The 25581-nt window shown below is 38.3% G+C and overlaps 2 protein-coding genes across 3 annotated transcripts in view; one reads left to right on the top strand and one right to left on the bottom strand.

Annotated features, from left to right (window-relative positions):
• Positions 1-6350, bottom strand: part of LOC137277783 (histone-lysine N-methyltransferase ASH1L-like) — a 50237-nt gene extending 43887 nt beyond the window's left edge. Inside the window, exons 1-3 of the mRNA XM_067809711.1 lie at positions 6236-6350; positions 3327-3727; positions 439-3124 (exon numbers count right to left, since the gene is read on the bottom strand). Of these exons, the coding sequence (XP_067665812.1) occupies positions 439-3124; positions 3327-3653 (3013 nt within the window). The 5' untranslated portion in view covers positions 3654-3727; positions 6236-6350. The remainder of the gene's footprint in view (positions 1-438; positions 3125-3326; positions 3728-6235) is intronic.
• Positions 6351-6718: 368 nt separating this feature from the next.
• On the top strand, positions 6719-25426 carry LOC137277786 (small ribosomal subunit protein mS29-like). Of its 2 annotated transcripts, none has more exons than XM_067809714.1 (13): positions 6719-6772; positions 9253-9452; positions 14517-14618; positions 15001-15109; positions 15481-15573; positions 16947-17083; positions 17553-17627; positions 17808-17887; positions 18305-18383; positions 22713-22772; positions 22957-23046; positions 23322-23436; positions 24630-25426. In XM_067809714.1, the coding sequence occupies exons 1-13, from the start codon at positions 6733-6735 to the stop codon at positions 24713-24715; spliced, it is 1266 nt and encodes a 421-aa protein (XP_067665815.1). In that variant the 5' UTR covers positions 6719-6732; the 3' UTR covers positions 24716-25426. The 2 variants fall into 2 exon arrangements, with proteins under 2 accessions (XP_067665815.1, XP_067665816.1); XM_067809715.1 differs by having other exon boundaries at positions 6723-6899.
• The last annotated feature ends 155 nt before the right edge of the window (positions 25427-25581 follow it).

The raw sequence follows: 25581 nt of genomic DNA, 5'->3' as shown, positions 1-25581 counted from the left end.
GCAACTCTGCTGTGTTTTCAAAATGATACCACTGTGCTTGATGGGGTCACAGAGCACCAGCGGCTAGGACTATTTCTACTTTCAGTGCGGGCAAACACAATGACGACATGCAGTTGGCTTGGTGCGACAATAAATATCAACCAACTCAACGCTTCTGTAGTGCATACTGTAAATAGTCAAGTCTGGATCAGATAAACTAGTCATTGATATTTTCAGCAATTTCTTAGCGACTAGGATATACTGTAATAGTGTCTATGAGATCACCATAAGCAAGCCTGACCACCAGATTCATTTGGGCGCAATGTACAAGACAAGGTTGCTGAGGTTCCTCACAGACCAGGTCACACTGAACACTACTGCAAACATTCCCATAAAGAAATGACAACTGACTCAGTCCTTTTCATTTTATAACAGAGATGACAAAACATTATTGCTTACCAGTGTTAGATACAGATGGCTTGGGTGTTGGAGGAGGGTGTTTCCGTGGTCTTCCAACTTTTCTCTTTTCAGGCACTGGCAATGGCGGACTCTGTTCACTACTGCCAATGGGTTCTAATGTGGGTGCAGTCTGACTTGAGAACAAGTTCATCAACTTGTGTCTTTTCTTTGGAGGCAAACACTGCTGGCTGGGAACTTGGCACTCCAACACAGGCGGACCAGAATCTTCTGATATACTCCTTTTTCGAGACATTTTCATTTTTTCCTTTAAGACAGGAATACTATGTTCTTTCAATGTTTGATCTTTCTTCGATTTGAGTTTTTTGACGGTTTTCTCCAATATTAACTTGTCTTTCTTCTTCTTTTTCACATTTATTTTTGTTAATCTAAATATGCTTGGTAACAAGACTTCTCCAGGTCTTACTCGAATAAATGTATCACCCCTTTGTTCTGAAATAGCCATGTTTTCTAACTCATTGATCAAACAATCCATATTTGCAAGAAAAACAGGATCTACAATGTTTCTATGCTTTGACTTAAAATATAACAATTTCTTTTTCCTTTTTCTGTTTTTATCACCAGATCTGCCCAATTCATCATTTTCGTCATGTGTCCTGAATGAACTCACAGACAAAAGTCCAATGCCTGATGTTGCCTTTGGTATTTTAGTGTGAAATCCCCTGAAAAGGTACTCCCCTTTGAAAGATGAACTGTTTGATGATGAAATACTAGATGAAACACTTGCCTGCTGGAACTTTGACACAAATGTACTACTTGAACTTCTCAAGAAAGAAGGTGTAAACGATTTCTTTACAATATTAGCTTTCACCTTTTTACGTCTACCCCTTGTACTTTTCCTCATCATAACATGAAGTTTAGGCTTTCTGATTTTGGGGACTACTTTTTGTGGTTTGGGCTCTTGAAAGTCACTGTTGGTGGTAAGTGTGGGCTCAATGTCATTGAGATTGTCTTCAACATTGAAGTCAGTTATTTCTTCATGATCACTTTCAACCCCAGGAAACTGGGAGTTGATAGAATCTTGAACACTCTGTATGAGTGATGTAAACTCATTTTCAACCGGTGATCGTTGAACATGATCCTTATCTTTTGTTAATTGGCTTGTCAAGGCAGCTAGTGCTTTTTCAATAGTAGCAGCACTGGGTCCACTTTGAATTGGTAGAGGGTACTTTCGAGGTCTACCCCTCTTACGTTTAGGCTGACCATCTTTGCCAAGTACTGGTTTACTGAAAACTTTTGGACTTTGAAGAACTGACTTCTTCGGGCCAGGCCGTCTCCCCCTCCTACCAGGAACACCTAGCTGTTTCACAACCTGTTTATTTTGTTTCAGAGCAGATTTTTTTCCAGAACCTTTCGGCCTACCAGGTCCTCTTTTCACTGGCACTTGGACCTGGGATTCCTGCAAACTTGATGGCAGTGTGTGGTTCATAAAGAGTGGAGCACCCATGTTTTCAAATGACTGCTCAAACAGCGATTGTTTTCCACTTGCCTTTGCAAGTTTCTGAAGAGCCCTTTTCTTCTTCAAAGTTGAAGAAGTATCATCATCTCTAATTTTCTTTTTTCTCCCGACCTTTTTCTGCACTTTATTTTCAACAGGAATTTCACTTTTTGGTACCTTATACTTCCTCTTTGTGTAAGGTCTTTTACCTCTTGCCTCAACAGCTGGTTGCACTGGCATTTTGTCAAATATATTCCTGTCCAACGATTCATTCTTCTTTCCAAATTTGCTCACTGAATGCGATATTTCTAACTCATCCAGAGTCATAGACTGATTCTGGTTTTGTTCGATGGCTGTACTACTGTCTGGGATATTGTCATAAAGTTTACTCTTTCTGTGAAGCATATTGGCATATTTCTTTTTGGGTGGCCTGCCTCGTTTCTTTTTTCCTGTAGAAAATGAAGGCATGAAGAACATATCTGAATAGCTTTTCTTTGGGTGCACACTCAAACTTTCTTCTTCCTTACTGTCATGCTGTTTGCTTGTCTCCGTCATGGGCAACTCTCTTGCAGTGCTTGGTTGTGGTGGAGGAGGAGGAGGGGGTGGTGGTGGCAGAAGTTCCTGGGAATTATCCACCTTGTGTTGTTCCTGCACATGGGAATCAATAGCATGGGTTTCCCCAAGAATAACGGAATTGGGGGAATCATTTCCCGATGGAGAACCAGCAATAGACTGAATACCACTATCTGGTGACACATTAGACATGGTGTCTAATTTAAGCAGTTGTTCGTGGTGTTCAGCAACAGTTCTCACCCGTTTTGCTTTCTTTTGATGTTTGTCATCAGCATCTTCATCAGTTGATATGTAGCTGGGGTGAGAGCTGCTTTGAATGCTGGCTGAATCATTATGTCTTGACTCAGTGTCTGTGGTATCTCCAGAAAATTCCTTCTCAGAATCAGAATAAAACTTACTGGGATCAGTGGCTGGTTCAACGGTGCTTTGTGGTTTTGAGCCTGTGGAAGCAAGCTGTGTAGTCTTTGGTTTATCAGCTTTCTTAACAGGTGATTTACATACTGCACTGTTGACACACTTTGATTGAACAGTTCTGCTCTTTTCTGATGAGGTATAGTTCTCCAATGATGTAGTGGGACTCTCGTCTGAAGTGGATTTCATCAAGGATGTATCTGTGGATGCCTTTGCAGTTGGTAGTGATGTGGCTATGCTAGAACTCTGCAGCAAAGGGGAACATATATATACAACCAAGATTTAGATTTGCATCCACCAATAACCAAACCCTTCACAAATAAATAGACATGAATTAAAAAATAAGGTATTCAAATAAGTTGACTCACATTCTTGTTTAACAGTGATACTACAGTAATAAATTCTATTCAGACAAAAATTATTCTAATAAATTAGGTAACATGATCACCTGAGTTGGTTCTTGTCGGTCACTTTTCTCTGTCAAAAGTGCCGACTCATTATCTTTGTTCCTAACAGTTTGGTGTAATTCTTCTTCATCTTCTTCATCACCATCTATATCCAAGGGAGACGATGGGTTTAGCGAAGAGGTGGAGCTCTTCTTGCGTCCAGTACAGGTTATTTTCAGCTTCAGTTGGCCTTGATCAAAGTTAGTCTCTTGAATTGAGAACTGTTTGTCATGGCTTTCACTGGCATCAGTTTCAGATCCTGATTCGCCGCTGGAGGAGCTATCAGTACTGTCTTCTTCTGCATACCCTTCCTTATCAACTTCACTCATTCTCCCCCAGCTCTAGCCCCGTGCCCCGTGGCTTCCCGTCCAGGATTACAGTCACTTTTCACTAGCCAATCAAACTGAAACAATAAGCATATAATTTGAAAACATAACTTGTAACACACTGTTTGCTTTACTAACTTTCAAACTCAAAAACTTTACGGTCAACACAACCACAGGACATAGGGCTGCAAAGTTGTTCTGCACACCTACTAGAGACAATGTCATTCTGACTGTATTATGGGAGAGGGTGTTTACTGAATAAATACTGTCTGTCATTAGCTGGGGATACACATAGCAATAGTTTCATATTTTAGCAAAAAGCTAGAGACTGTCTTGCCTTCAAAAATCTACTTATTTCAGACGAACCACTGTTCTGATAGGCAAAAAAAATGTATGACAAAAAGTGTCTATTCCTGTAATGTCAACTGGCATTTGTTTCGACATAGAGTACCAACATATTTGCTAAACCCCACACTACATGCAAACAATATGATGGTCACATTTATAATGTTCTGAGACCATCGCAGTTTATTCTTGTCAAGACAAAAAGAGGTCTTGACACCCCCTGGTGTCGTCTAGAAGCAATTACAACTGTACAACAAATATAACTGGCTTGGCTCAGATTTTTCTGGATTAAGTGAAGCAGCCTTTTTGTCACCTTACATCTGATGAATATCCACAAAGGTCATGCTAGATGACTAGTTTAGGCTTCTGAACTGTTTTCAGTGATAGGTGTCCCCACTGACTTGATGCATTTGAGGGCCTTACATCAGTCAAAATATAGGTTTACACGAGTCCTTTACATTAGTTTCAAAAGAAAATACTACCATTTTCACAGGATGGCTGAATGAGATTTTGTGTCAGTTTAAAAACAAAACAAAAATGATTTTCAATCATGCAACACAAATACTTACAAACACACTCATATGAACATCGAATTGGAGTACAATAGACTCAATTTCCTATTCCATACAAATTGATCCTTACAAATTTGTACTTTAACTTAGTTATATTTTGGGGATCAAAAGACAGGGAACTGACATGATAAAAGAAAATGTTCACGTACCTATGCATAATAACCTTGGTAATTGCCAAAGTCTTAAAAGATAGCTTGTTTTGCAATGTAACAAACACCACACCACATTACTCTGCAAGAGATTCAATATATTTTGGGATGCAGATATGTTTCACATGCCAGACCTGCCACTTAACATTCAGTGCTGACATGTCTGTAAACAAAGCATGGGTTCAACATTCTCTGAGTTTCTCATCAATGTATTTATCTTTCCTTCTCAATATATGGATTATCATAAGACCACCTTGGATGATTAAAGGTCTCAGTAGAACACAGATCATTGACTGTTTTGCCATCAACAAAGTATGAACCCTACATTATGTACTTGCGGGCAAAGAATGGAAATGCAGTAGGTCTCAGTAGAACACAGATCATTGACTATTTTGCCATCCACAAAGTATGAACCCTACATTATGTACTTGCGGGCAAAGAATAGAAATGCAGAGGCAAGTTCAAACCCTTTTGATAATTTTTCATAAACAATGCTCCATGCGTTTGACTGTCAATGCTTGAATATTCAAGATATGTATCTCCTCCTTTTCAAGATGATCAACCTTTACACTCAACAGACCCCTGACACCAAAGTCAGTGTGACACCTAGATAAACATGTTTACATGCAGTCCTTTTTGTACAAAAGTGTTGACATATATACTGGAACAAAAACAAATAACTATGTTTCTGAATCTTTAATTCCAATAACCCCCATGTGGTATGTGTGTAATCCACAAGTAACACAAATATATGAAATCTGCAGCAGAAATCATCATCAGAATGTATAGAATGGTTCAGACTGTCACTGTAAGTTTACTGAACAGAAAGACCAGATATCACATTGACAGTAAGGCACGTTTCCCCATGCTGTCAAAGACACAGTAGTCATGCTACACTCATAAATGTGTAATGTCAGAGATACATTTAATGAAAATTATCACTGACCAATGCAAATGGTTGTTTGGTGATCAATGTTAGACAAACTGAACCGTTAGGCAAAGTGGATATAGGTGAAGCCTAAAATTTCAAACGATGTGCTTATGAATCCAATCACAATTAATTTCAAAATATGATTTAACAACTAACATAACATTTTTAACCATAAGCAAAATGACGCCAAGCCCACATACATCACATGAAAGATGCAACAGTATTGAGTACAAACGCTGCAAGGCTCTTCTAACCCGAGTCACAACAAACGAAAAAAAGAAGAGTTCTTCCGCTTTCTGAGGCATGGTTCGCGCGAGAGTGAGATGAAGTTGTGATGTCTGCATACTCTACTCTGTTTGTTAAGAATGGTAAACAGTCGTAAGACATGTGCGTTGGAAAGATGCACTGACTAATATAGCACTCGGCAGCTTGAACATATCTGCTTAAAAGCTGAGACATCGCTACTTCTCCAGTTGTAATTTGCAACAAGGTACGCGCCAAAATCACACATAAATAATGCGATTATCCATGCAATATGTGACGTACTAACGAGATAATATGGTCAAAACAATCAAATGCATAGCTTACCTGTAGAATTTATCAAAGTAAGTATCATCGATAACAAAATATTCAGATAATCGTATTTCTAATACACATCTCTTCTACGCCATAGTTCACACAGAAAATATGGCGTCTGAGGTTTGGAGGTTCGAAGGGAGAACAACAAGTGTTGAAAATAAAAGTAAGAAGTTTACTAAAATAACATGTCACATCGTTTTTCTAACCAATTTGTAATCTTTCCTGTACAAATTGCTTCCGTGAATAAACTATACCTGTATCCTGCGATTCTTTTACTCCTTGGGCTGCCTTGATAGTAGACCCACATCCGAATTTCCTGTCGGGTCTCTTAAAGGTTGTTTTGGTGTTCATATGCAAATCTTGCGATATTTACGAATACAAAAAAGCGATGTATTTGTAATCACTGTACGTAGCATTTAAAAAAGAAATTATGTCAAAATGTGGTTATACGGCTTGGACAAAAGCAATAAAATCTGTCGGGTAACTCCCACAATGCACTATTAAACATGGATGCCTCCAGGCAGATGCTTGTTAAAGTGTGGAAAGGTCAGGCATCGCTAATTGCTGTGATGATGGCATGTTTTCAAGTGAATTAAACCACGCCGTGCGATTTTCCCACAAGCTTCACCTCAGTGGAAGTCAACAGTCAAGTTAGGCTATTTCACGTTGAGGAGTATGAAACGCATCATACTGCTTGTTTGTTCAGTTTTCGACCACCATGAATCATTTCGAAATCTCGGTTCGAAATTGAAGTCATTGATCACTTGATTACAAAGCCAGGTCCAAAGCCTACGCACACATGAACCAATGCCAAAACACATTCGGAAAATAACGTTTCCAACGCTTATTATAACGCAAGCTATCAACAACGATTTATGGTTTTATAGGATTGCCCAACTTATTTCTGGTTGTTAATTTTCTTAGTTCACGTGAAAGCATGTTTATTCAATACGCGACCCCCTATCTACTTCTGAGCATGTTTTGGACAATGAACGACATTATTAGATTCATCTTTGTTACCACGTAGCATACACTCTTGGGGAGTTTGTAAGTCATGCGTTAAGGAAACCAAAATGTTTACAACTGCTTTGGAATTGTAGTCCTCATATGCTACTCACTAATGACAACAAAGGAGAGTACTGCACTTTACCTGGTGCACTGGTTCACCTTAATTAGCGCTCCCTAAAGATAGGAAAGGGAAAAATCTACCTTTAGAATACAGCTCCACAAACTTTAAAAACATGTCATAATACTATTTTACATAATTGCAAGTGATTTTGTTCAAAAGCACGTTCTTGAAACAATGCCTTATGACGCTGGCATAGCAACAAGGTCGTCTAGCTCAGCGAGTGCACATAAGCTCCGCTCACTGATGTTTTATCTCTACCAGCCATGTCATGCGCAATTTTTCACAAGCACCAGTTTTAATTATTTTTTCTTTTTTGACTAATATGCTCATATTTCTTTGTATTAAGAGGTGCTGATGTGTTATATTTTGTGTATTTATATATTTTGTATTTTTAAATTTTAGTAAGAATGACTTACATAGGTCACATTGTGCCATGTTTTATAATTCGCAGTTTTGGTCAATTAAAATAATCTAAATATATTACATATTTCGGTTTCAAACGTAACTATTTGGATCAAAGGAATTATAACTGTAAACTAATATACATACATATTTTTGTCATTCAGTAATTTGCATCATTACAAGGAAATATTTATTTTTCAAGGTGGTAAGAATTCATTACACTGAATACGTCAGCCATTTTTGTGCCGGTTCAGTGAGCATATTCTATTTATTAAAATTATTCCAAAGGTTAGGGTTTAGGGTTATGGTAAGGGACTTAATCCAATATAATAGGTAAATGCATTAGTACCAGTTGTTTTCCTTTTACATTTTTAATACTTTGTTCACAAAGAAAAACGGGAGACCAAAAACATCAAAAGTTAAATAAACGATGAAGTGGTTTAATGTCGAAATTTAGGGGTGATGGAAATCAGCCTCCAGCAACTTTCACCTCTTGATCTACATATTTTCAATAATGATTCGAAGTCTAACTCACCCTCGTGCCATCACCAAATATGCCCATGTCTCACACATTCCTTAGCGCGATCCACATTATCCTTACTGGGTTCTCTACAACTTTTTTCTGTCACGAAAGCACACAATGATTTTTATACAAGCACGTCATTCATGCATGCACCATGAAATCAACGTCTGACGCCTGATGTCAACAACCGTTTTCAGTTCGAACCATATGGGCTCATTCAACACAACATGGTATCTTGTAGATTACGGAATAGGACGATCGTGCCAAATGATATCGGGACCATTCAGCAACCATCAGTAGATTGAAAGCACGAGGCACCCGTAACCTTCGTAATTGTCCGCAACCTTTTCGACTCTTTCTGTTCATTTCCATGACATCACAGGAATGACTAGCTAAATTTGCACATTGTGCAACAATGTGGACGTAGTTCAGTCGGTTAGCTGTCAGCCTAACAATCCGAAGGTCGCGGGTTCACGTCCGACAGGTTGTCTCAAACTGGTTGCCTGTCTCACTGACATGTGACCTTCGGCTGGGAACGTCCTCACGAGAAATTGTGGTGCTGAATTCTAAAGGTGCTCCCCAGGCCCTAACCCCAAGCCCTAGCCTCAACCCTAAAAATCGTAAAGTGTCCATAACCGTAACCCTGAGGATCGTAAAGGGTGGTGGATGGCTGGTGCTGTATCCTATAAACTGCATTCTAGCCCAACAAAAGGAGGTGGGGTAGTCTACTGGTTAAAGCATCTGCTTGTCATGCCAAAGAACCAGTTGGATTCCCAACAATGTGTGAAGCCCACTTCAGGTGTCTCCGTCCCCTGCCCTCATCATGCTCATATGGCAGGAATATTGCTAAGAGTGACGTAAAATTAGACAATTATCACTTAGTACAATTTTCAATGGATTCTTATTTGTCTGAGCCAAATATAGTATTCATGAAAGTGTGTATTTCAAACTCTCTATCCTTCTGTGTTCCAGGGGCTCTGACAGGTTCTAGGTGCATGTGTCGCCCAACATCCAGGAAAACATTGCAGTCAGCATTGCGACAGCTATCTTTAAGGCCTACATATGATGGTCAAGCACACCTTTTTTCCAGCCTTGTTGATCAAGCTGAAGTTCCACTCAATGATAACCATAAGAGGATCAAGCCAATGTGTCGAACCTCTGAGAACAACCCAGTATGTACATTATGTGAACTGTCTCTGATCCTATTTAGTTCTTTCAATATGTAATAGAGCTGTGTTTACTTTGTGCAACCATGGTCGTCACAAAATACATACCAATTCCAGGAATCAATCTACCACCATGTCCTGCATCTCTGATGCATTAAATCCTGGCTGGACTCATACTTTTTAGCATGTGCATCCAAGATGAAACACTTATGTATTGTTTTTGTGGAGAGGCATTATCACTGATACGAAATAAGGATTGCTAATAATGTGTACACAATCAAAGAAATCTCGTCAGTCCATCTACATACTCATGCATAAAGACGTATCTAAAAAGAACCGACCCGTGAAGGTCCCGGGATAGAATAGGCCTTCAGCAACCCATACTTGTCGTAAAAGGCGACTAATGGGATCGGGTGGTCAGACTCGCTGACTTGTCATCTGTTCCCAGTTGTGCAGATCGATGCTCCTGCTGCTGATCACTGGATTGTCTGGTCCAGACTCGATTATGTACAGACCGCCGCCATATAGCTGGAATATTGCTGAGTGTGGCGTAAAACTAAACTCACTCACTCTAAAAAGAACCATTTTCTTCAAAACGCGACAGCTGATTGACTGACAGTAAATAAGCAGCCAGTCAGAAGCAAGTTTTCATGTGACCTAGGTTTCTGTCATGTTATTGTAATACAGCAGTCGACATGCCACCGGGAAAGATGCTAATGTTGTCATGTTCGCAACCAACATTAACGTCTATGTTTCGTCAAGGTGACACAATGAAAGACACAACTAAGTGAATGCTCTGCCCAGGAAGTGGGCAGTACTGTAAGAAAACACAAAGTTAAGACATTTCACTCAAATTGGCAGAATTCTCATTGATCATGCAGGGATTTACCTTGAGTCCTGCAACTGAGGTTCCCTGGGACTAATGCTCTCAATTTTCAGGGGTCCTGGACTACAAAACTGGAGTCCAAGACACTCAGACTGTCAATTTTCAGGGGTCCTGGACTGCAAAGTTGGGGTCCCAGACACTTAAATATTATCATTCATACCATCATTGTGTGTATCATGATCATCACAGAAATTAAACTGCAATTAATATCATGACCCGGCAGACTCTATGATAACTTGATCAACATTTTATAAAAAGTAGTTGGACTTTTTCTGCGTCCTTGTGGACATGCTAATCTATGTCTTTGCGTCTGTTGTCAATTTTTGTGTGTATAGGATACACAAAGTTGTGTCTTGTAAATCCCTTGTCATGGCTGACTTTTATTTCAAAAGTGTTGAGCCAAATCACAGGTAAGAAAACTCATGTAAATAGTAAGCGGTTAATAAGTTAATGGAACAGTGTCTCCAACAATGAACATTCCTCACCAATCCTGTCCTCTTGTTTTTGTCCCTAAAATAACAAACAGGTACAACATGTTATATGATTATGAGGAACAAAATACATTTTTCTTCGATTATATGATTTTTGAAATCCTTTTATAAATTGTACTGTCTTGCTTCCATTCTTATGTGTTGAATGCAGAGAGAATGTGGTGACTTGAATTGTACTGAAAAAAATGGCCAGTTGAAAGGAGAATGTTTTAATATTTAACTTCACACTGGGCATGGACAGTGAGGTAGATTAATGTACTGTTGGAAAAAGATGAAAGATGTTTGGGTTTTTTTACATTTATATGTACAATTTATGTAGTTCATATGTGAAAGTGTGAAACATTTGTTAAACCAAGTACAGTCTTGGTTACAGGGAAATAGGAAACTTTGTAAAACGACTTCAGTGAGGAGAGATAAGTGCAGAAATGAGTGTTTTTTCCTCAAGTCTTTTGGAACACACCATGGCTTTATGCAAATTAGTGTGAGATGATATTGTATGGCAAAGGACCTTTTTTAAATGTCCATTCTGAAATTAGTCTTAGCTTCATTGTAAATGATAGATGATATAGAAATGAATAACTTTAGTGCTGAAACTATTAAGGATGTTGCTTCCATGGAGTCTCAGTATAACTATAAAAACAAACAGCTAGGAGGGGCCATCTCAAAAACAAAACCAGGTCAGGTGTTGCAGACGATGGTTTGGGTTGAGCAGGGGGGATAGAGAAATCAGCTAAGATATGATAATGCCATAGGGGAAATTAAGTATGGAAGTGCACGGCATGTTCTAACAAATATAACAACATCCAGTCTGGTTGATCTTCGGGTGGTCATGCCACCTATATATTTTGAGACATTTAATATGATGCTTCTCTATGGGTATCAGGTATCATATTCTTTTACATATCTTAACATAAACTTCATGAAAGAAAGACATGTAATATCTTAATCAATAGATGAGACATATTCAATACACATGAAAAAGCACAAAATATCTTTGAGATGGCCCTGATGTGCCAGTAGGCACCGCATGCATTTCAAGCCAGGTGAGTTGACTTTCTGTCATCATACCTGGCTGAGTGACCTTATTGCCATCTATAGACTGATCTATTGTTTTCAGCAGCTATTTGTCTGTTTTTGTTTGTCTGATTTTACAATTACACATGCTTTTTTTATATCCACATGCGCATCCCACTGAAAGCTCAGTCAGATGCAAGTGAGGTATTTCGACATATCCAATTTGCATCAACGTAAATTTGAGGGATACAGAGTAACAGCCTAGAAACAGTGTTTTTTTGCTATTTCCAACAGTACTTTAGATATTAAAACAAAATGGCTAAGGTTCATATGAAAAACATGTGCATCTACTATTTAAGCACACAGGGCTTGTTTACCTATATGCAAGGTATGAAGGTAGAATTGGATTTTCTTATCCCTACCAGAAATGTTGCCATTAGCTAAGATAAGATAATACTACAAGGGAAGTAAGCGGCATGTCATAACTGGTTACAAATAATGTCCAGTCTTGGGTGGTCATTCCATCTAAATATTTTGAGACAATTAATGGGTCATTCTCAAAATTTTCCCAACGTTTGGTCATTAGCAGTGCTATGAAAATATTATGTCATTTTTTAATTTTTTTTGTTCAAAAATCATATCCAAGAAAAAAGTATTTTGTTCCTCATTATGATTTAAAATGTTGTACCTGTTTGTTATTTTTGGGACAAATTGAGGTTTTTGACATCATTTTGGAGGAAAAACCTTTGTCAGCGACATTACTGTGGTAGGACAACAAGATTACATTCCAGGCCATTTATATATACTTTTTAAAGATATAAATTGAAATACCAATATTAAAAAGACATTCCTGCCTGAAATATTGAAAAAAAAATTTAAATCTCATAATTACAATGGACACAATGAATGTCCAAAATGTCACAGTCAGTCTTGTAACGAAGATAAACTTGTGACATTAGTAATTATCTCCCTTGAGTAAAATATGAAATACCAACTGGACTTGTCGCTTATGACTTCCTCCTCCTGGCAGAAGTTTTTGTGGAGGCTGAAATTTATTTTGGTGTTGAGATTTGATGTTGTTGGTGAGTCTGCTTTGTATCATAACTTTTTATCGGGCCAGATGTGTAACACTGATTACTTATTCATATGTAGTTTTTCATGACATTGTTTATTTAAAGTAAATCAAAGTTAATGAAATATCAACATTTATGCCATCTGGTGAGTGGTTAGGGAGCATTAATTGTTATAAAGGTCACAAGAGTGGGAATAGGTCAGTGATGTAACTGTCAGTGGTATGACATGGGAAAACCGTTACAGTTTGTTACACCACTGACAAAATGTTCATTTAAGTCACTTGCTCTCATATTTTGTGTTTCCAACAGTCCTTTAGTGGTTGCAGTATTTTTAGTGTTTCTGACATTTGTTTAGTGGTTACAGAATTTTTGTGTTTTTGACAGTACTTTAGGGTTACAGTATTTTTTGTGTTTCTGACAGTTCTTTAGTGGTTACAGCATTTTTTTGTGTTTCTGACAGTACTTTAGTGGTTACAGTATATTTTGTGTTTCTGACAGTACTTTAATGGTTACAGCATTTACTTCCCATACCGTATACAATGTGTGAAGCCTCTTTCTGGTGTCCCTAGCTCTGATAGTCCTGGAATATAGCTAAAAGTTTCATAAAACATTTCTCACTCACATTGTGCACTTCATGAAAACAGCTGACCAACAGTTGTAGCCTCTGTGTGAAAAAAGTCATGCTTTTCTCCCAAATTGCTTGTGACAGTTGTTTGATTTGGTTCAACTTGGTGCCTGTTACTTCTCCTAAGAAAACAGGCATTTTTCAAAGTTTATCAAACTGGGCAAATCTGAAACTGGTCCAGCTATAACCAACAATGATAAATTTGTGTTGGAATTCACTTATATACATAGCGATATCAATGAGAATGATGGAGTAGATAAAAACTGTGAATACTAGACCAAGTACATCTAGGTTATTTTAAATATTATGGTCAATCATCATACTACTTTTTTCTCTCACCTGTTCACTTTCCCATTCACTCATCAACATTGTAACTCAATCATGGACTCGTCCATACTGTAACTCAATCATGGACTCGTCAATACTGTAACTCAATCATGGACTCGTCAATACTTTAACTCAATCATGGACTCGTCCATACTGTAACTCAATCATGGACCCGTCCATACTGTAACTCAATCATGGACTCGTCCATACTGTAACTCAATCATGGACTCGTCCATACTGTAACTCAATCATGGACTTACCCATACAGAAACCCATTCATTCATCCGCACAGTAACTTAATCATAGACTCATCCACACAGTAACTCAATCATGAACTCACCCATACTGTAACTCAATCATGAACTCATCCATACAGTAACTCAATCATGGACTCATACATTAACTAACTCAATAATTGATTCATTTATACAGTCACTCAATTATTTACTGATCATGCACCAACACATTTGCTCATCCATTCAGTAACTCAATCATCGACATCCATATAGCAACCCATTCACTCATCCAAACAGTAACTCAATCATTGACTCATAGGTACAGTAACTTAATCATCCGCACACCCACCCATTCTCACACTCGTTCATTCCTTACCAGTAGCACATCCGCAACTCACCTGTTCCCTTTCCTCCTCAGCTGAAACACAATGGAAGTCACCAGGGCCAGCATTACACAGTGCCACAAGGGGTGTACAAGGATTTGATGCAGAGGGCACTGCCTTTTGAGTTCAAGAAGCAGGTACCAGTAATAAAAATTTCACCTGATATGTAGAGACTACTGCCTATCCTGAGACTAACCTGAAGAGGCTAATTGGAAAATGTTTCAGTCCTCCAGCCGTTGATTGACATTCCAGAACCTGATAGGGTATACTGAACAGTATAAGAAACACAAGTTTTGAAAAAATGAAATATCATAAAAGTCAAGCATTCATGTTTATTCTTCTATTTAAAAACAAAAAAAGCAGTTGTGTGTCTTTTGCTGTCTAGTATATTATAAGGTAATCACAAAGAATCTCATTAATGACTTTCATTGTTTCTTTGTGTTTACTTATGTTTGTTCATCTGTGTCATGGTGCATTTTTGTTTTAATAAACACATTATGATGTACATACCGTTTTCAGGTGAAGACATTTGGAGAGGCATGTATGATGGTTCGTGAGCCTGCACTGGAGGTGATGAACTACATCCGTAACCTCAACCTAGACCTCCCAGCATCCCGAATTGTACTTTGTATCCTTCCTGATCACAACGAATAACTGCTAAAGAGATACTAAATTCAGTCATGTATAGCCACATATGATATCCAACATGCATGTCTTGTACAGTGTGTACAGTTGTGTAACACTTTGTACATGAGATTCTTGAGAGGCATTTAGAAGTTGGTGAATATAATATACCTGAAGAAGGGGCAAGAAGTAGCCCAGAAACGTGTTTGACAGTAAGAAAGAAGTTGTCATCCATATACTGATCGTATTACTTCATACATGTGTCATACAGGATGGAGGGACAGCTTATTTAAATCTCATAGCTGCATGATTTACATTTTGCTGTGTCATGTCCCCATGGTGTTTGTTTGGAGATGTATTCCTTATTATGGTGAGATGGGCGGCGTGGAAGCGGCAGAACCATGTCCTTGGCTCACATCATGCACTACTGCACAGAGGACCAGTGGGTTATTCTACATGCACCATGGCGTGAGTGCTTCTACTGAATCCTCAGCTTGTTGAAGATCATACAATTAGGCATCCATGTTCTTGTATTATAACATTTGTGGAGACAAATCAAAGTGTTTGCAACTTTTTCCACTGATTTCATGCAAGGTAGAAAAGGGGAAAAAAGTCATCTACACAAAGTCGCAGCATCTAACACTCTTTTAATCATATCTCTTGATATGGAAGAAAATTTGTCTGTGAACACTTCTCCAACAGATTTTCAGAGATAAACATTGTCTTTGCTTACATTTGAAGGTCATTAGTTTTTCAGTTAGTTTTTGCTATGAACTGATAATATACAGAACATATCTGAATAGGAACTATTCTGGCAATCTTTTACTGATGGACTGCCTTGTTTTTACATTTAAACTATTGACACAATCTTGGGGAGATACTGTGTTTTGACACTCTTTTTTTAGAAAGATTTTGCATAAATCTTTTTAGAAAATTATTTTGAGTTAAACTCATCATTCAAATTTCTTTTAGTCAGCTGACCTTGTGTTGTTAGCTGTTGAATAGCAATTGCAAACATCCTGAAAACAATTTAAACTAAATAAAGCTGAAACATCATGTTTGTTCAACCCACTTCGTTGTAGACATCTTTATTTATTATTTGTATGGCCACCATAGAAGCCCCTATAAAATATTTGGTTGCAGCCATACCCTGCAGACCCATGAAGAACAGCAGTAGACTAGGCCTTGAACAAAGCATGCTTGCCCCAAAAGGCAACTATGTTTGTCGTAAGAGGCACCTAATGGGATCGGGTGATCAGGCTGGCTGACTTGTTTGACACACATCATCAGTTCCCAGTTGCTCAGATCAATACTCATGTAGTTGATCACTGGATTGTCTGGTCCAGACTTGTCTGTTATTATTCAGACTATTATTTCCAGACTGCTGCCATATAGCTGGAATACAGCTGAGTGCTGTGTAAAACTAAACTTACTCGTTGTCCTGCCTTTTAAATTCAAATGCAATGTAAATTGTGAAAGAGTAGTAAGTAGTTTTGAATCTTATTCCCCAAAACAAGTTTCATATCCTGAATGGTTATTCACAAAATATTTGAGCCTTACTGATGCAGCAACTTTCAATTGCTGGTTGTTTCTTTTGATGTATTATGCCGTTGACAGCATATCCAGGTGACTTAGGGTACTGTTGCACTTTCGGTTTTACTTTGTCCAATTTTGTCAGCTCATTGGTCTCGTTGTTTCCTTTGAAACAACTTGGCATGGCATAAGCTCACAATGTGTACAGAAATATGATCTTTTTGGAATTTTGTTCTCTAATAAATAAATAAATAAATAAATAAACAAACAAACAAACAAACAAACAAACATTTGTTTGAATGCTTCAGCCATTACTTGGAACCGAGAATACAAGGAAATCTCTCCGTCATCCCACAAATCTGGTCGTATTGATCACCCTGCCCATGCTGGGGAATGGCTGCTCAATTTCCAGTCACAAAACAAGCATCTCCTTAAGGACATCAAGGTGAGGGATTGGGTCGTCCCGTCTACATGGTATCATGTTTTCTGTTCGTTGTATTTATAGTGTCACATCCAGTTCATACATCCTGTATCTGAATGTTTTGAAATAATGATTCCCGCCATATAGCTGGAATTTTGCTGAGTGTGGCGTTAACAAACCAATCAACCAACTGATATAATGATTAATTTGGATCTGTTTTTGTTCTTTTCATATTTTATGAAATTTTGTCATATGTCTATTTTGACATGAGAATGAATGAGCGAATTTAGTTTTACTCCTCACTCAGCAGTAATCTAGGTATATGGCAGCGGATTGTAAATAATGAGGTCTGGACCAGACAACCAGCCAACCATTGTGATGTGCTGGACTATTGATGACTACTGAATGAAACTACATTCCTCAACCCATTCACATACACGTAACTTCCTGTTATATGACAATATTTAGACTACCAAGTTTATGTTAATAACAGATTCAGTCTTCCTATTACTGGACAAAACGTGAATCAGCAGAAGAGGGCACACCACTTCTAGACATTGTGGAATTTGTGAGTACCAAAGGGTCAGGATATTATTGCTTATTTGAAGTCAGGATCAACATATATTTTCCTTTTGCTGTAACTGAACTTTGTATCACGCACAGGAATAAGCCATGTTTGGTACAGATTTCTTTACTCTTTGAAAGTGTGTTATAGTGAAGTGTCACTACCACATTACTTTTTTAACAGGGTATGAACCGCATCAAGTTTGCAGCTGACTGTGTTGGAGTGATTCTCAAGGAGCTGAAACAACAGGCCAATCAGAAAAAGTAGGCAGTCATTCTATAGCAAGTGTTTCTTTAGAATCTTTAGTTTGTTTTTAAAATTTGTGCTTTGGTTGTTTTTTATCACATGCTATGAGTACCCAGTGTTTGTTTTAAGAGCTGACATTTGTGAAGATCCAATTTAGAATTGTTCTGGCAACACATGCTTGACCTTATACATTTCTGGTTATCCTGCGGGGGTTACATTAGAAATACAGTATGTGTTGGTTGTTGAGTTTACACATTTAAATGTTCTTGCATATAATATTTGTTATCAGCTAGTATCTCTGTCGTAATTACTTGTTATCAACATCTATAAGCATAATTTTCATGGTTTCTTTTTCAGGAGTAACTATGATATTTGGGTTTCATGTCCACAAGGAGTGGATAACCACTTAATATTTCTTTACTGTTGTCTTTCAGGGTTAAAGTAATGGTTGCAGTTGATGGAGTGAATTCATTTTGGGCTCCAGCTAGAATAAGAACAGAAGAAAAGGAAATAGTAAGAGACAAGATCCAATTTTGCTGAAGATTAGATGAATGCATTTATGATATGTGCAGCACTGATCTGAGTAGGGTTCTCTTTTCTTTACCTGCTGAGGTGCCTGCGGCTACCATCCGGTGTATCTGTGTCTGCCAGGACAGTACCATTGCTAGATATGTCATTGGTATCAGCACTGTATTGGCTTGGAAATGTTGTTTTTATGTGGTGTTATGGATATACAAGATTATTGAGATATTTTTCCTTAACCTGACTCATGCTTATTTGCTCATCTCCTCCCTGTATGCGAAGATTGTACTCTCTCCTCCATCACCGATGAGACGGTTGAAGTTAATTTGAGTCCCTATATTTCGGTCCTTTACACAAAAATTAGCGGTATACAGCTTTGATCTGTATTATTTATGTTGTTGAACATGTATTTCATCATGTGAGATTACGTTTTCACTGATGAAATCGTGTTCCTGGTGTAGGTTATGGCTGTCTGAGGCTGTTCTGTATTATTATGTACCACTTGCACAATTATTTGTTCTTCTAGTGTTCACTGTGAACTGGGTAAGAATTTTGTCGGTATTTGTTTACTATTCAAATACGTGCTAAAACTTTTTATGTAGGCTGTCTCAAGTCATGTCTGGCTGTTCGATTCTTATTGCATCTGGCAGCCATGTGCTAACTACTGCTGATATTCAGGCTTATAGTGAATCGCCAGATGTACCCTGGGGGTGCCATCAGGATAACATGGAGACTAGGTCCTAGTAAGAACTGATGTCATCTCAACCAAAGAAGTTGAAGTCATCTACGTCTTCCAAGACCAGTCTCCAACTACTAGATACTACTAGATTATCACTGAAACAATGAACCAGCTCTTCTGTGAAGTTGTTCAGTGATGATATCTTTCTGGACATCCACGACAAATGTCGACTCCTATGGACTTCAGGGAATCATCCCACCATTCAGCACTCAGATATTTACTCTACAACTGACTTGGCAACTGCACTCGAGCACTTTCAGCATTTCAGCAGTAAGGGTTTCCTGCATGCTTCGTCAGGACACTATGACTTGAGATACCGGTCGTCATCGCTGTTTAGCATGTATGCTTGTGTGAACACATTCGGGGAATGCGAACTATTCTGTTAGACCAACGCATGCGGAATCAGTATATCAACTTTTGCCGTTTGACGCTTCATGGACTACAGTCAAAAAGATAAAATGGATGATGATGATGCAGCAACTGACTTTCGTCACGCCTACTGGCCAGGGAGAGAATGTTTTCCAGTACTCATCGAGGAACAAGGACAACCATCACTGAGACTTCCAGAATGGAAGAACCTACTCGTCCATCTGCACACCATTTGTACTACCAAAGGTCATCGGTAACATAAATTGATGATGATGATGCTGCAACTGACTTTCGTCACGCCTACTGGCCAGGGAGAGAATGGTTTCCAGTTCTCATTGAAGGACTGGGACAACCATCACTGCGACTCCCAGAATGGGAGCACCTTCTCGTCCATCTGCACACCATTTGTACTACCAAAGGTCATCGGTAACATAAATTGATGATGATGATGCTGCAACTGACTTTCGTCACGCCTACTGGCCAGGGAGAGAATGTTTTCCAGTACTCATCGAGGAACAAGGACAACCATCACTGAGACTTCCAGAATGGAAGAACCTACTCGTCCATCTGCACACCATTTGTACTACCAAAGGTCATCGGTAACATAAATTGATGATGATGATGCTGCAACTGACTTTCGTCACGCCTACTGGCCAGGGAGAGAATGGTTTCCAGTTCTCATTGAAGGACTGGGACAACCATCACTGCGACTCCCAGAATGGGAGAACCTACTCATCCATACATGCATGGATCATATCAAAACCTGCCTGAAACATTGAGGATATGCCGCTAGAGCGTTGAAGGCAGTCACCTTAGCTCTATGTATATCTACTTGATCCTTATACAACGATAAATGGATCACCAGTTCTGGGGTCAAGCTGACAAAACTCACCATACTACGCTTGTTCAATCTGGAAAACCAACAATGCAGATTTAAGGCACAAGCCTGGGACTTGATTGTTGTACTTAAACAACCAGCGACGCTTACGGGCTTCTAGATCAGAAAAACTGTTGACACACGCAACGCCGTTTCTACTTGAGTGAGTTTAGTTTTACGCTGCACTCAGCAATATTCCAGCTATATGGCAGCGGTCTGTAAATAATCAAGTCTGGACCAGACAATCCAGTGATCAACAACATGAGCATCGACCTGCGCAATTGGGAACCGATGACATGTGTCAACCAAGTCAGCGAGTCTGACCACCCGATCCCGTTAGTCGCCTCTTACGACAAGCATAGTCGCCTTTTATGGCAAGCATGGGTTGCTGAAGGCCTATTCTACCCGGGGACCTTCACGGGTCCAGTTTCTACTTAACATAGCTACAGCAGAAGAGATGTCAGAAACATGCTCTGGGCTGCAGTTGGACATGATTCGACACGATCATCATGAGATTGTGCACCAAGAACCGCGATGGGATTTTATTGCACGAAATCAACTGCCTGGACATGTAATATGACAATTCCACATCCCGGCATTATTGACAGTCCTTGGTCTACATGATACACAGGATTTATCATATGACCAGTCAGAGCATATTGAAAATACATGTTCAGTGAACTAAGTGAAAGAGACAAAAGTCCAAGTGCCTATTCATCCCACTATCTACTGATACACCTATGGATGTATCCCGCAACACTATCTCAGTATGGATGAGAGCCATTATACACAGGGTCTACAAAGCAGCATGACTTGAACCTCTGAGAGTCTCCAATCCACATGACGTAAGAGCCTTGGGGTCAACACCTGCTCTATGTGGAAATAGCTCGCTGACAACGGTAATGGAGGGCTGCTTTTTGAGATCATCCATGGTGTTTGTCAACGACTACCTACGAAATATCACCATGGAGGATGTCGCTGGCATGCACCAGTTTAGGCTACTTGTAGTACCACAACAACTAATGGTTCTACAAAGGTATGAAGTTTCACTTACCCCTTTTTATCAAGAGTGATGATGACCCTGTACTTACAAAGAAGTTACTTGTACATGAAGAAGGGTTGCAACTGTATGATGAGAACATCATAAAGAAAGAGTTGCTAAGGTTGCTAGCTGGAGGAAGAAACTACTATATCTCAAATCTCACTCTTTATCACGTGACTTGTTGAGAGTCCATGCGCACATTTCAAACAGACTAGCATGAGTGACTATGAGCCGGTACTCGTAATGAAAGATACTTGTAGATGTGAAGGGTTGAAACTTGTCTTGATAGGAATCTTGACATATAGCTGATCCATATATCATCATGTTCCAGTCAGCAATTGCTTTACAAGAAGAGAAGTTCAACTGCATGTGATCCCCACCCGTTTGGATGAACTTTGGAAGAACAGGATCGAATTACCGCCGTTACAGTTCCCCAAAGTGGGGAAAGTACTGTACGTACTTATCGGGCATCCAACAGAATCTGTCGTGGTCTGACCCACCACTGATTTCATCGAATTCTGTAAGCAAATAAGCACGAGTCAGGATAAAGAAAAATATGTAATTTTTGAATAAAATTGATATTTTATACTTACCCAGACTCATGATGTCAAGCCCTTCCTACCACCCCACTCAGACATGTTGTATTCTCTACAATTTTGGGCTCTCCAGTATGTCAGGCTTATGGTATTATGGTATGACAGGACTGGTCATGTGACCAATGTGGCGGGAAATGGGCAGAAGGGAACTTCACCGGATTTCAAGTGTTCCACTATCTTCACATAGAGGGAGGAGATAAGCAAATACGCATGTGTCAGGATAAGTACAATATATCAGTTTTATTCAGAAAATTACATATTGCAGATGTCCACAGCAGACTAAGAAATAGTATTTAGAATACTCATGTTTCCTTCTCATGGAAACATTGGATAATCATGAGTTCATGTAATGCGTACCACTGGAAAAATTTCTATAAAGTCATGTGTAGTTGTGGGCTGAGAAATTTGAGATTCATTTTTAACTTAGATTTTTTGTTTTGAGTTACACAAGCATGCCATTCATAATTCAAATGAAACATAAATCCTACCTGTTAAATTGTTATTTTGAGTTTTATTTCGCTATCTATAACACAAGCCTTTTGGACATGTCTGTCATCAGCAGGCTAGAGACACAGTGTCTTGGTTCATTTCCATACGTGTTACAGAGCTGGTGAAGATGAAGAATGTTTTTTCATGTTTATAGTGATAATGCCATGAGATTTTTCAGTCTAGTTGTAATATGATTTTCTTTTTGCAGGTTCCAACTTCAAATATATCATTGGTACATAATTTCAAGAAGATTTTCAGAAGTGATTGGGTGAGTAACAAAGGCAAAATTTGAAGACTATGTTGTAGGGTTTCAGTCGAAAAGTATCTGAATGAATCTCAACCAAAGTAAAACAAAATTGCAGAAAACTGTCTGTTGAGACCACTATTGGATAAGGAAACCCTATTTATTCATTCACTCAAACACTCTTATTTACATATTGAATTTGTTGTAGACAAATGGAGTGATAGTATGTACAGTAGATCCCATGGCTAATGATGATCAGAGAGAACACTACACCCCGAAGTACCTGCTGGGAAAGGAGGTAAGCCCAAAATGTCTGTTTGACCTGCCAAGAAGCACTGCCTGTTGTAGCTTTGAAGTGAAGATCAGGCTTTACAGTGACTTACCTTGAGTGCTGTTCCACTGCCATAAATCCCTCGTAAGAATGGGTTGTAGATCATAATATGGATCTTTTTGGGTTTTTTTTAAAACAATTGATACTTACTGTTGGAATATTGAAACATTTACTTCCTCACATCCCAATTGAAACAAAGCATATGTAGGAGTTCTAAAGCATGCTTTTTCATGTGATTGTAGGGCTTTGAGTGCATGGATCCATTTATCCCTGTGCTAGTGCCGTATTACACTGAGAAGGAAGCTCACAGCTGTATTCAATACTTCATTGACATGAACTGGATCCAAACACCTGAAGGTGAGATTCTCACATCAATACTTTTCATTCAAGATTAAACAAAGGACAGTTAAAGATAGGAATGAAATAACTGTCTTAATGGTTTTGTCAAATATTATAGTTGAGTTCATATAAATTTTAAATGATGAAGTCTTTTATTGGTGGCACACTTCCTGTTTGATACTAACAGTACATTTTTATATAATTTTAAAGATAATTTTGAAAAAAATGTTGCAGATATTTGCTGTAATCATGTCTGACTCACAGCTTCATGAATGCTTTGTTTTGTGAATCCTGAAATGGTCTTAAAATGTCAGATTGATAGAAATAATAACTGAAATCTTAAATTGATAGAACTAATAACTGAAATCATATCTTGTCATGCTTTATTGATAAACCCGTCTTGTCATTTTGGCCTCTCAATTAATAGCCATATTAAATATTTATTGACGACAGAGACTCATTACTTTGTAATGCAGTGGCAAGTGTGCATCATACCTCAATTGAAATGATATACCTTTTCAAATATTTGAACTCACACATGAATACAAAATTAGGAATCCTTAATTAACCAGGACTTCTTCGATGCATTAATGACATTGGCAGCCTTCTTTTTCACTCATTACTGTCTTGGTTTATTGTGGAAAACACAATATTTTGCTGACACTCAAATGAGTAATACCTTTGAAGCTTATATTACCATACAAAAGTGATGTTATTCCTGTCCAGATTTGTTATCCACCATTTAAAGTTATTCAAATGGCTCCAATTAAGTCATCCGTTTGGTAGTGTAGCTTTAAATCCCAATAGTCATGACATTCTTGCTGATGTTGTTTACCTCTTTGCTCAGGTTGTCAGATCTTCAAACTTCTTCTCATCTTTTCATATCTAAGTACATGTAACATATTATGTATCATGTTTAGTGACCATGAGAGGACCTTTTATAGTTACTTGAAAAAAGTGGTCAATTACTCTGGTAAGGGCGCATTGGGAGTGAATGCAATTGTTATTCATATTGGACAAGCTCTATATGATATCCACAATAATAATACAGACAGAACAGGCTTAAAAAATTCACATTGTATAATGTATAGATTGGAAAAAAAGAGTGAAAAATATTATTCTTCACTATGTTGTCCTCTAGCGTGTGTTATTTAACTTGCTTTACATGACTTAAGCTGTAGCTAATATTCTCCAACCAAATTCTTTTTCAGGCAAAACAGAAGAAGGCAAAAAAGAATTAATTTTCCTGAGTGGTTTAAACCCATACTTATTAACAAGAATTTGCGCAAGTAGATAACTTTCTGTGTGTAGTATAGTTGCTCTAGTGTCTGAAAAGGTGTCAGTGAAGGTGCCAGAATATCACCTACATCAGAGATGGCCATTCAAGAAGTGTTCATTGAATGTAGAGTAGACAGAGGACAACCCATACTGTCAGATCATAAGTTTTCCAGAGCAGGCCATTATCAAAGACTTAGATCAAGCTAACTGTCAATCCCAATAATGAGCTCGTCAGAGGAATATTGCATGGGAATGAAACTACTGAATTTCCATTGTCACACTGAAAATGGAATGCTGAAAATAACTGGGAGGAATAAAGACCCACACTGTCACTGTCGGTGCGATGTTCCTTGAGTGGTGATTTGCATTAGATATTCAATATTATTTACCACAACAGAGGTGTGCATGTGACATGATTCTTGAAGAAATGTGTCATCAAATCAGAGTGTTTTCATTTTGATGAGGCAAGGAGCATTTATGTTTAAGGTTACTGTGTTTCTACCAGAAGACAATTACTATCATGGGTTTGCCAGACAGGAAGATCCCATCAACTTGGAGCAACAATCCATGATTAGAGGCTGAATAAAATGCTACTGACATCAGTATCTGCTTCCCTTTGGGCAACTTGTTAAGATGTTTCATTATCATTCGTTTAGTATCACATGTGATAGTGCTAATATAAACCTCCCTGTAAATAAAGAAATCATATATAAAAAAACAACAACAGTTATATAGCCTTTTGTTTTTATTCATCATTACACTTAAGAAAGCATGGAAGTAATGCTCTGATTCTGTTTTTCTGCTGATAATGTCAATTGGTCAACAATATACAAATGATATTGCAGAAAATCTTTGCTGTCAAGTTTTGCAAATATATTAAGTTAT

Source organism: Haliotis asinina, chromosome 3 (genome assembly GCF_037392515.1).
Source record: "Haliotis asinina isolate JCU_RB_2024 chromosome 3, JCU_Hal_asi_v2, whole genome shotgun sequence".
In the NCBI taxonomy this organism is placed as follows: Eukaryota; Metazoa; Mollusca; class Gastropoda; order Lepetellida; family Haliotidae; genus Haliotis; species Haliotis asinina.
Note: the sequence above shows the minus strand (reverse complement) of the source record. Positions and strands in the feature narration are given on the sequence as shown.

Bases quoted from the DNA above. Each gene is read 5' to 3' on its own strand.
- LOC137277786 (XM_067809714.1), top strand. From the start codon at position 6,733: ATGGATGCCTCCAGGCAGATGCTTGTTAAAGTGTGGAAAG. The intron at 23,047-23,321 runs GTAAGCCCAAAA...ATGTGATTGTAG, and splicing joins AGTACCTGCTGGGAAAGGAG to GGCTTTGAGTGCATGGATCC. The intron at 23,437-24,629 runs GTGAGATTCTCA...ATTCTTTTTCAG, and splicing joins CTGGATCCAAACACCTGAAG to GCAAAACAGAAGAAGGCAAA.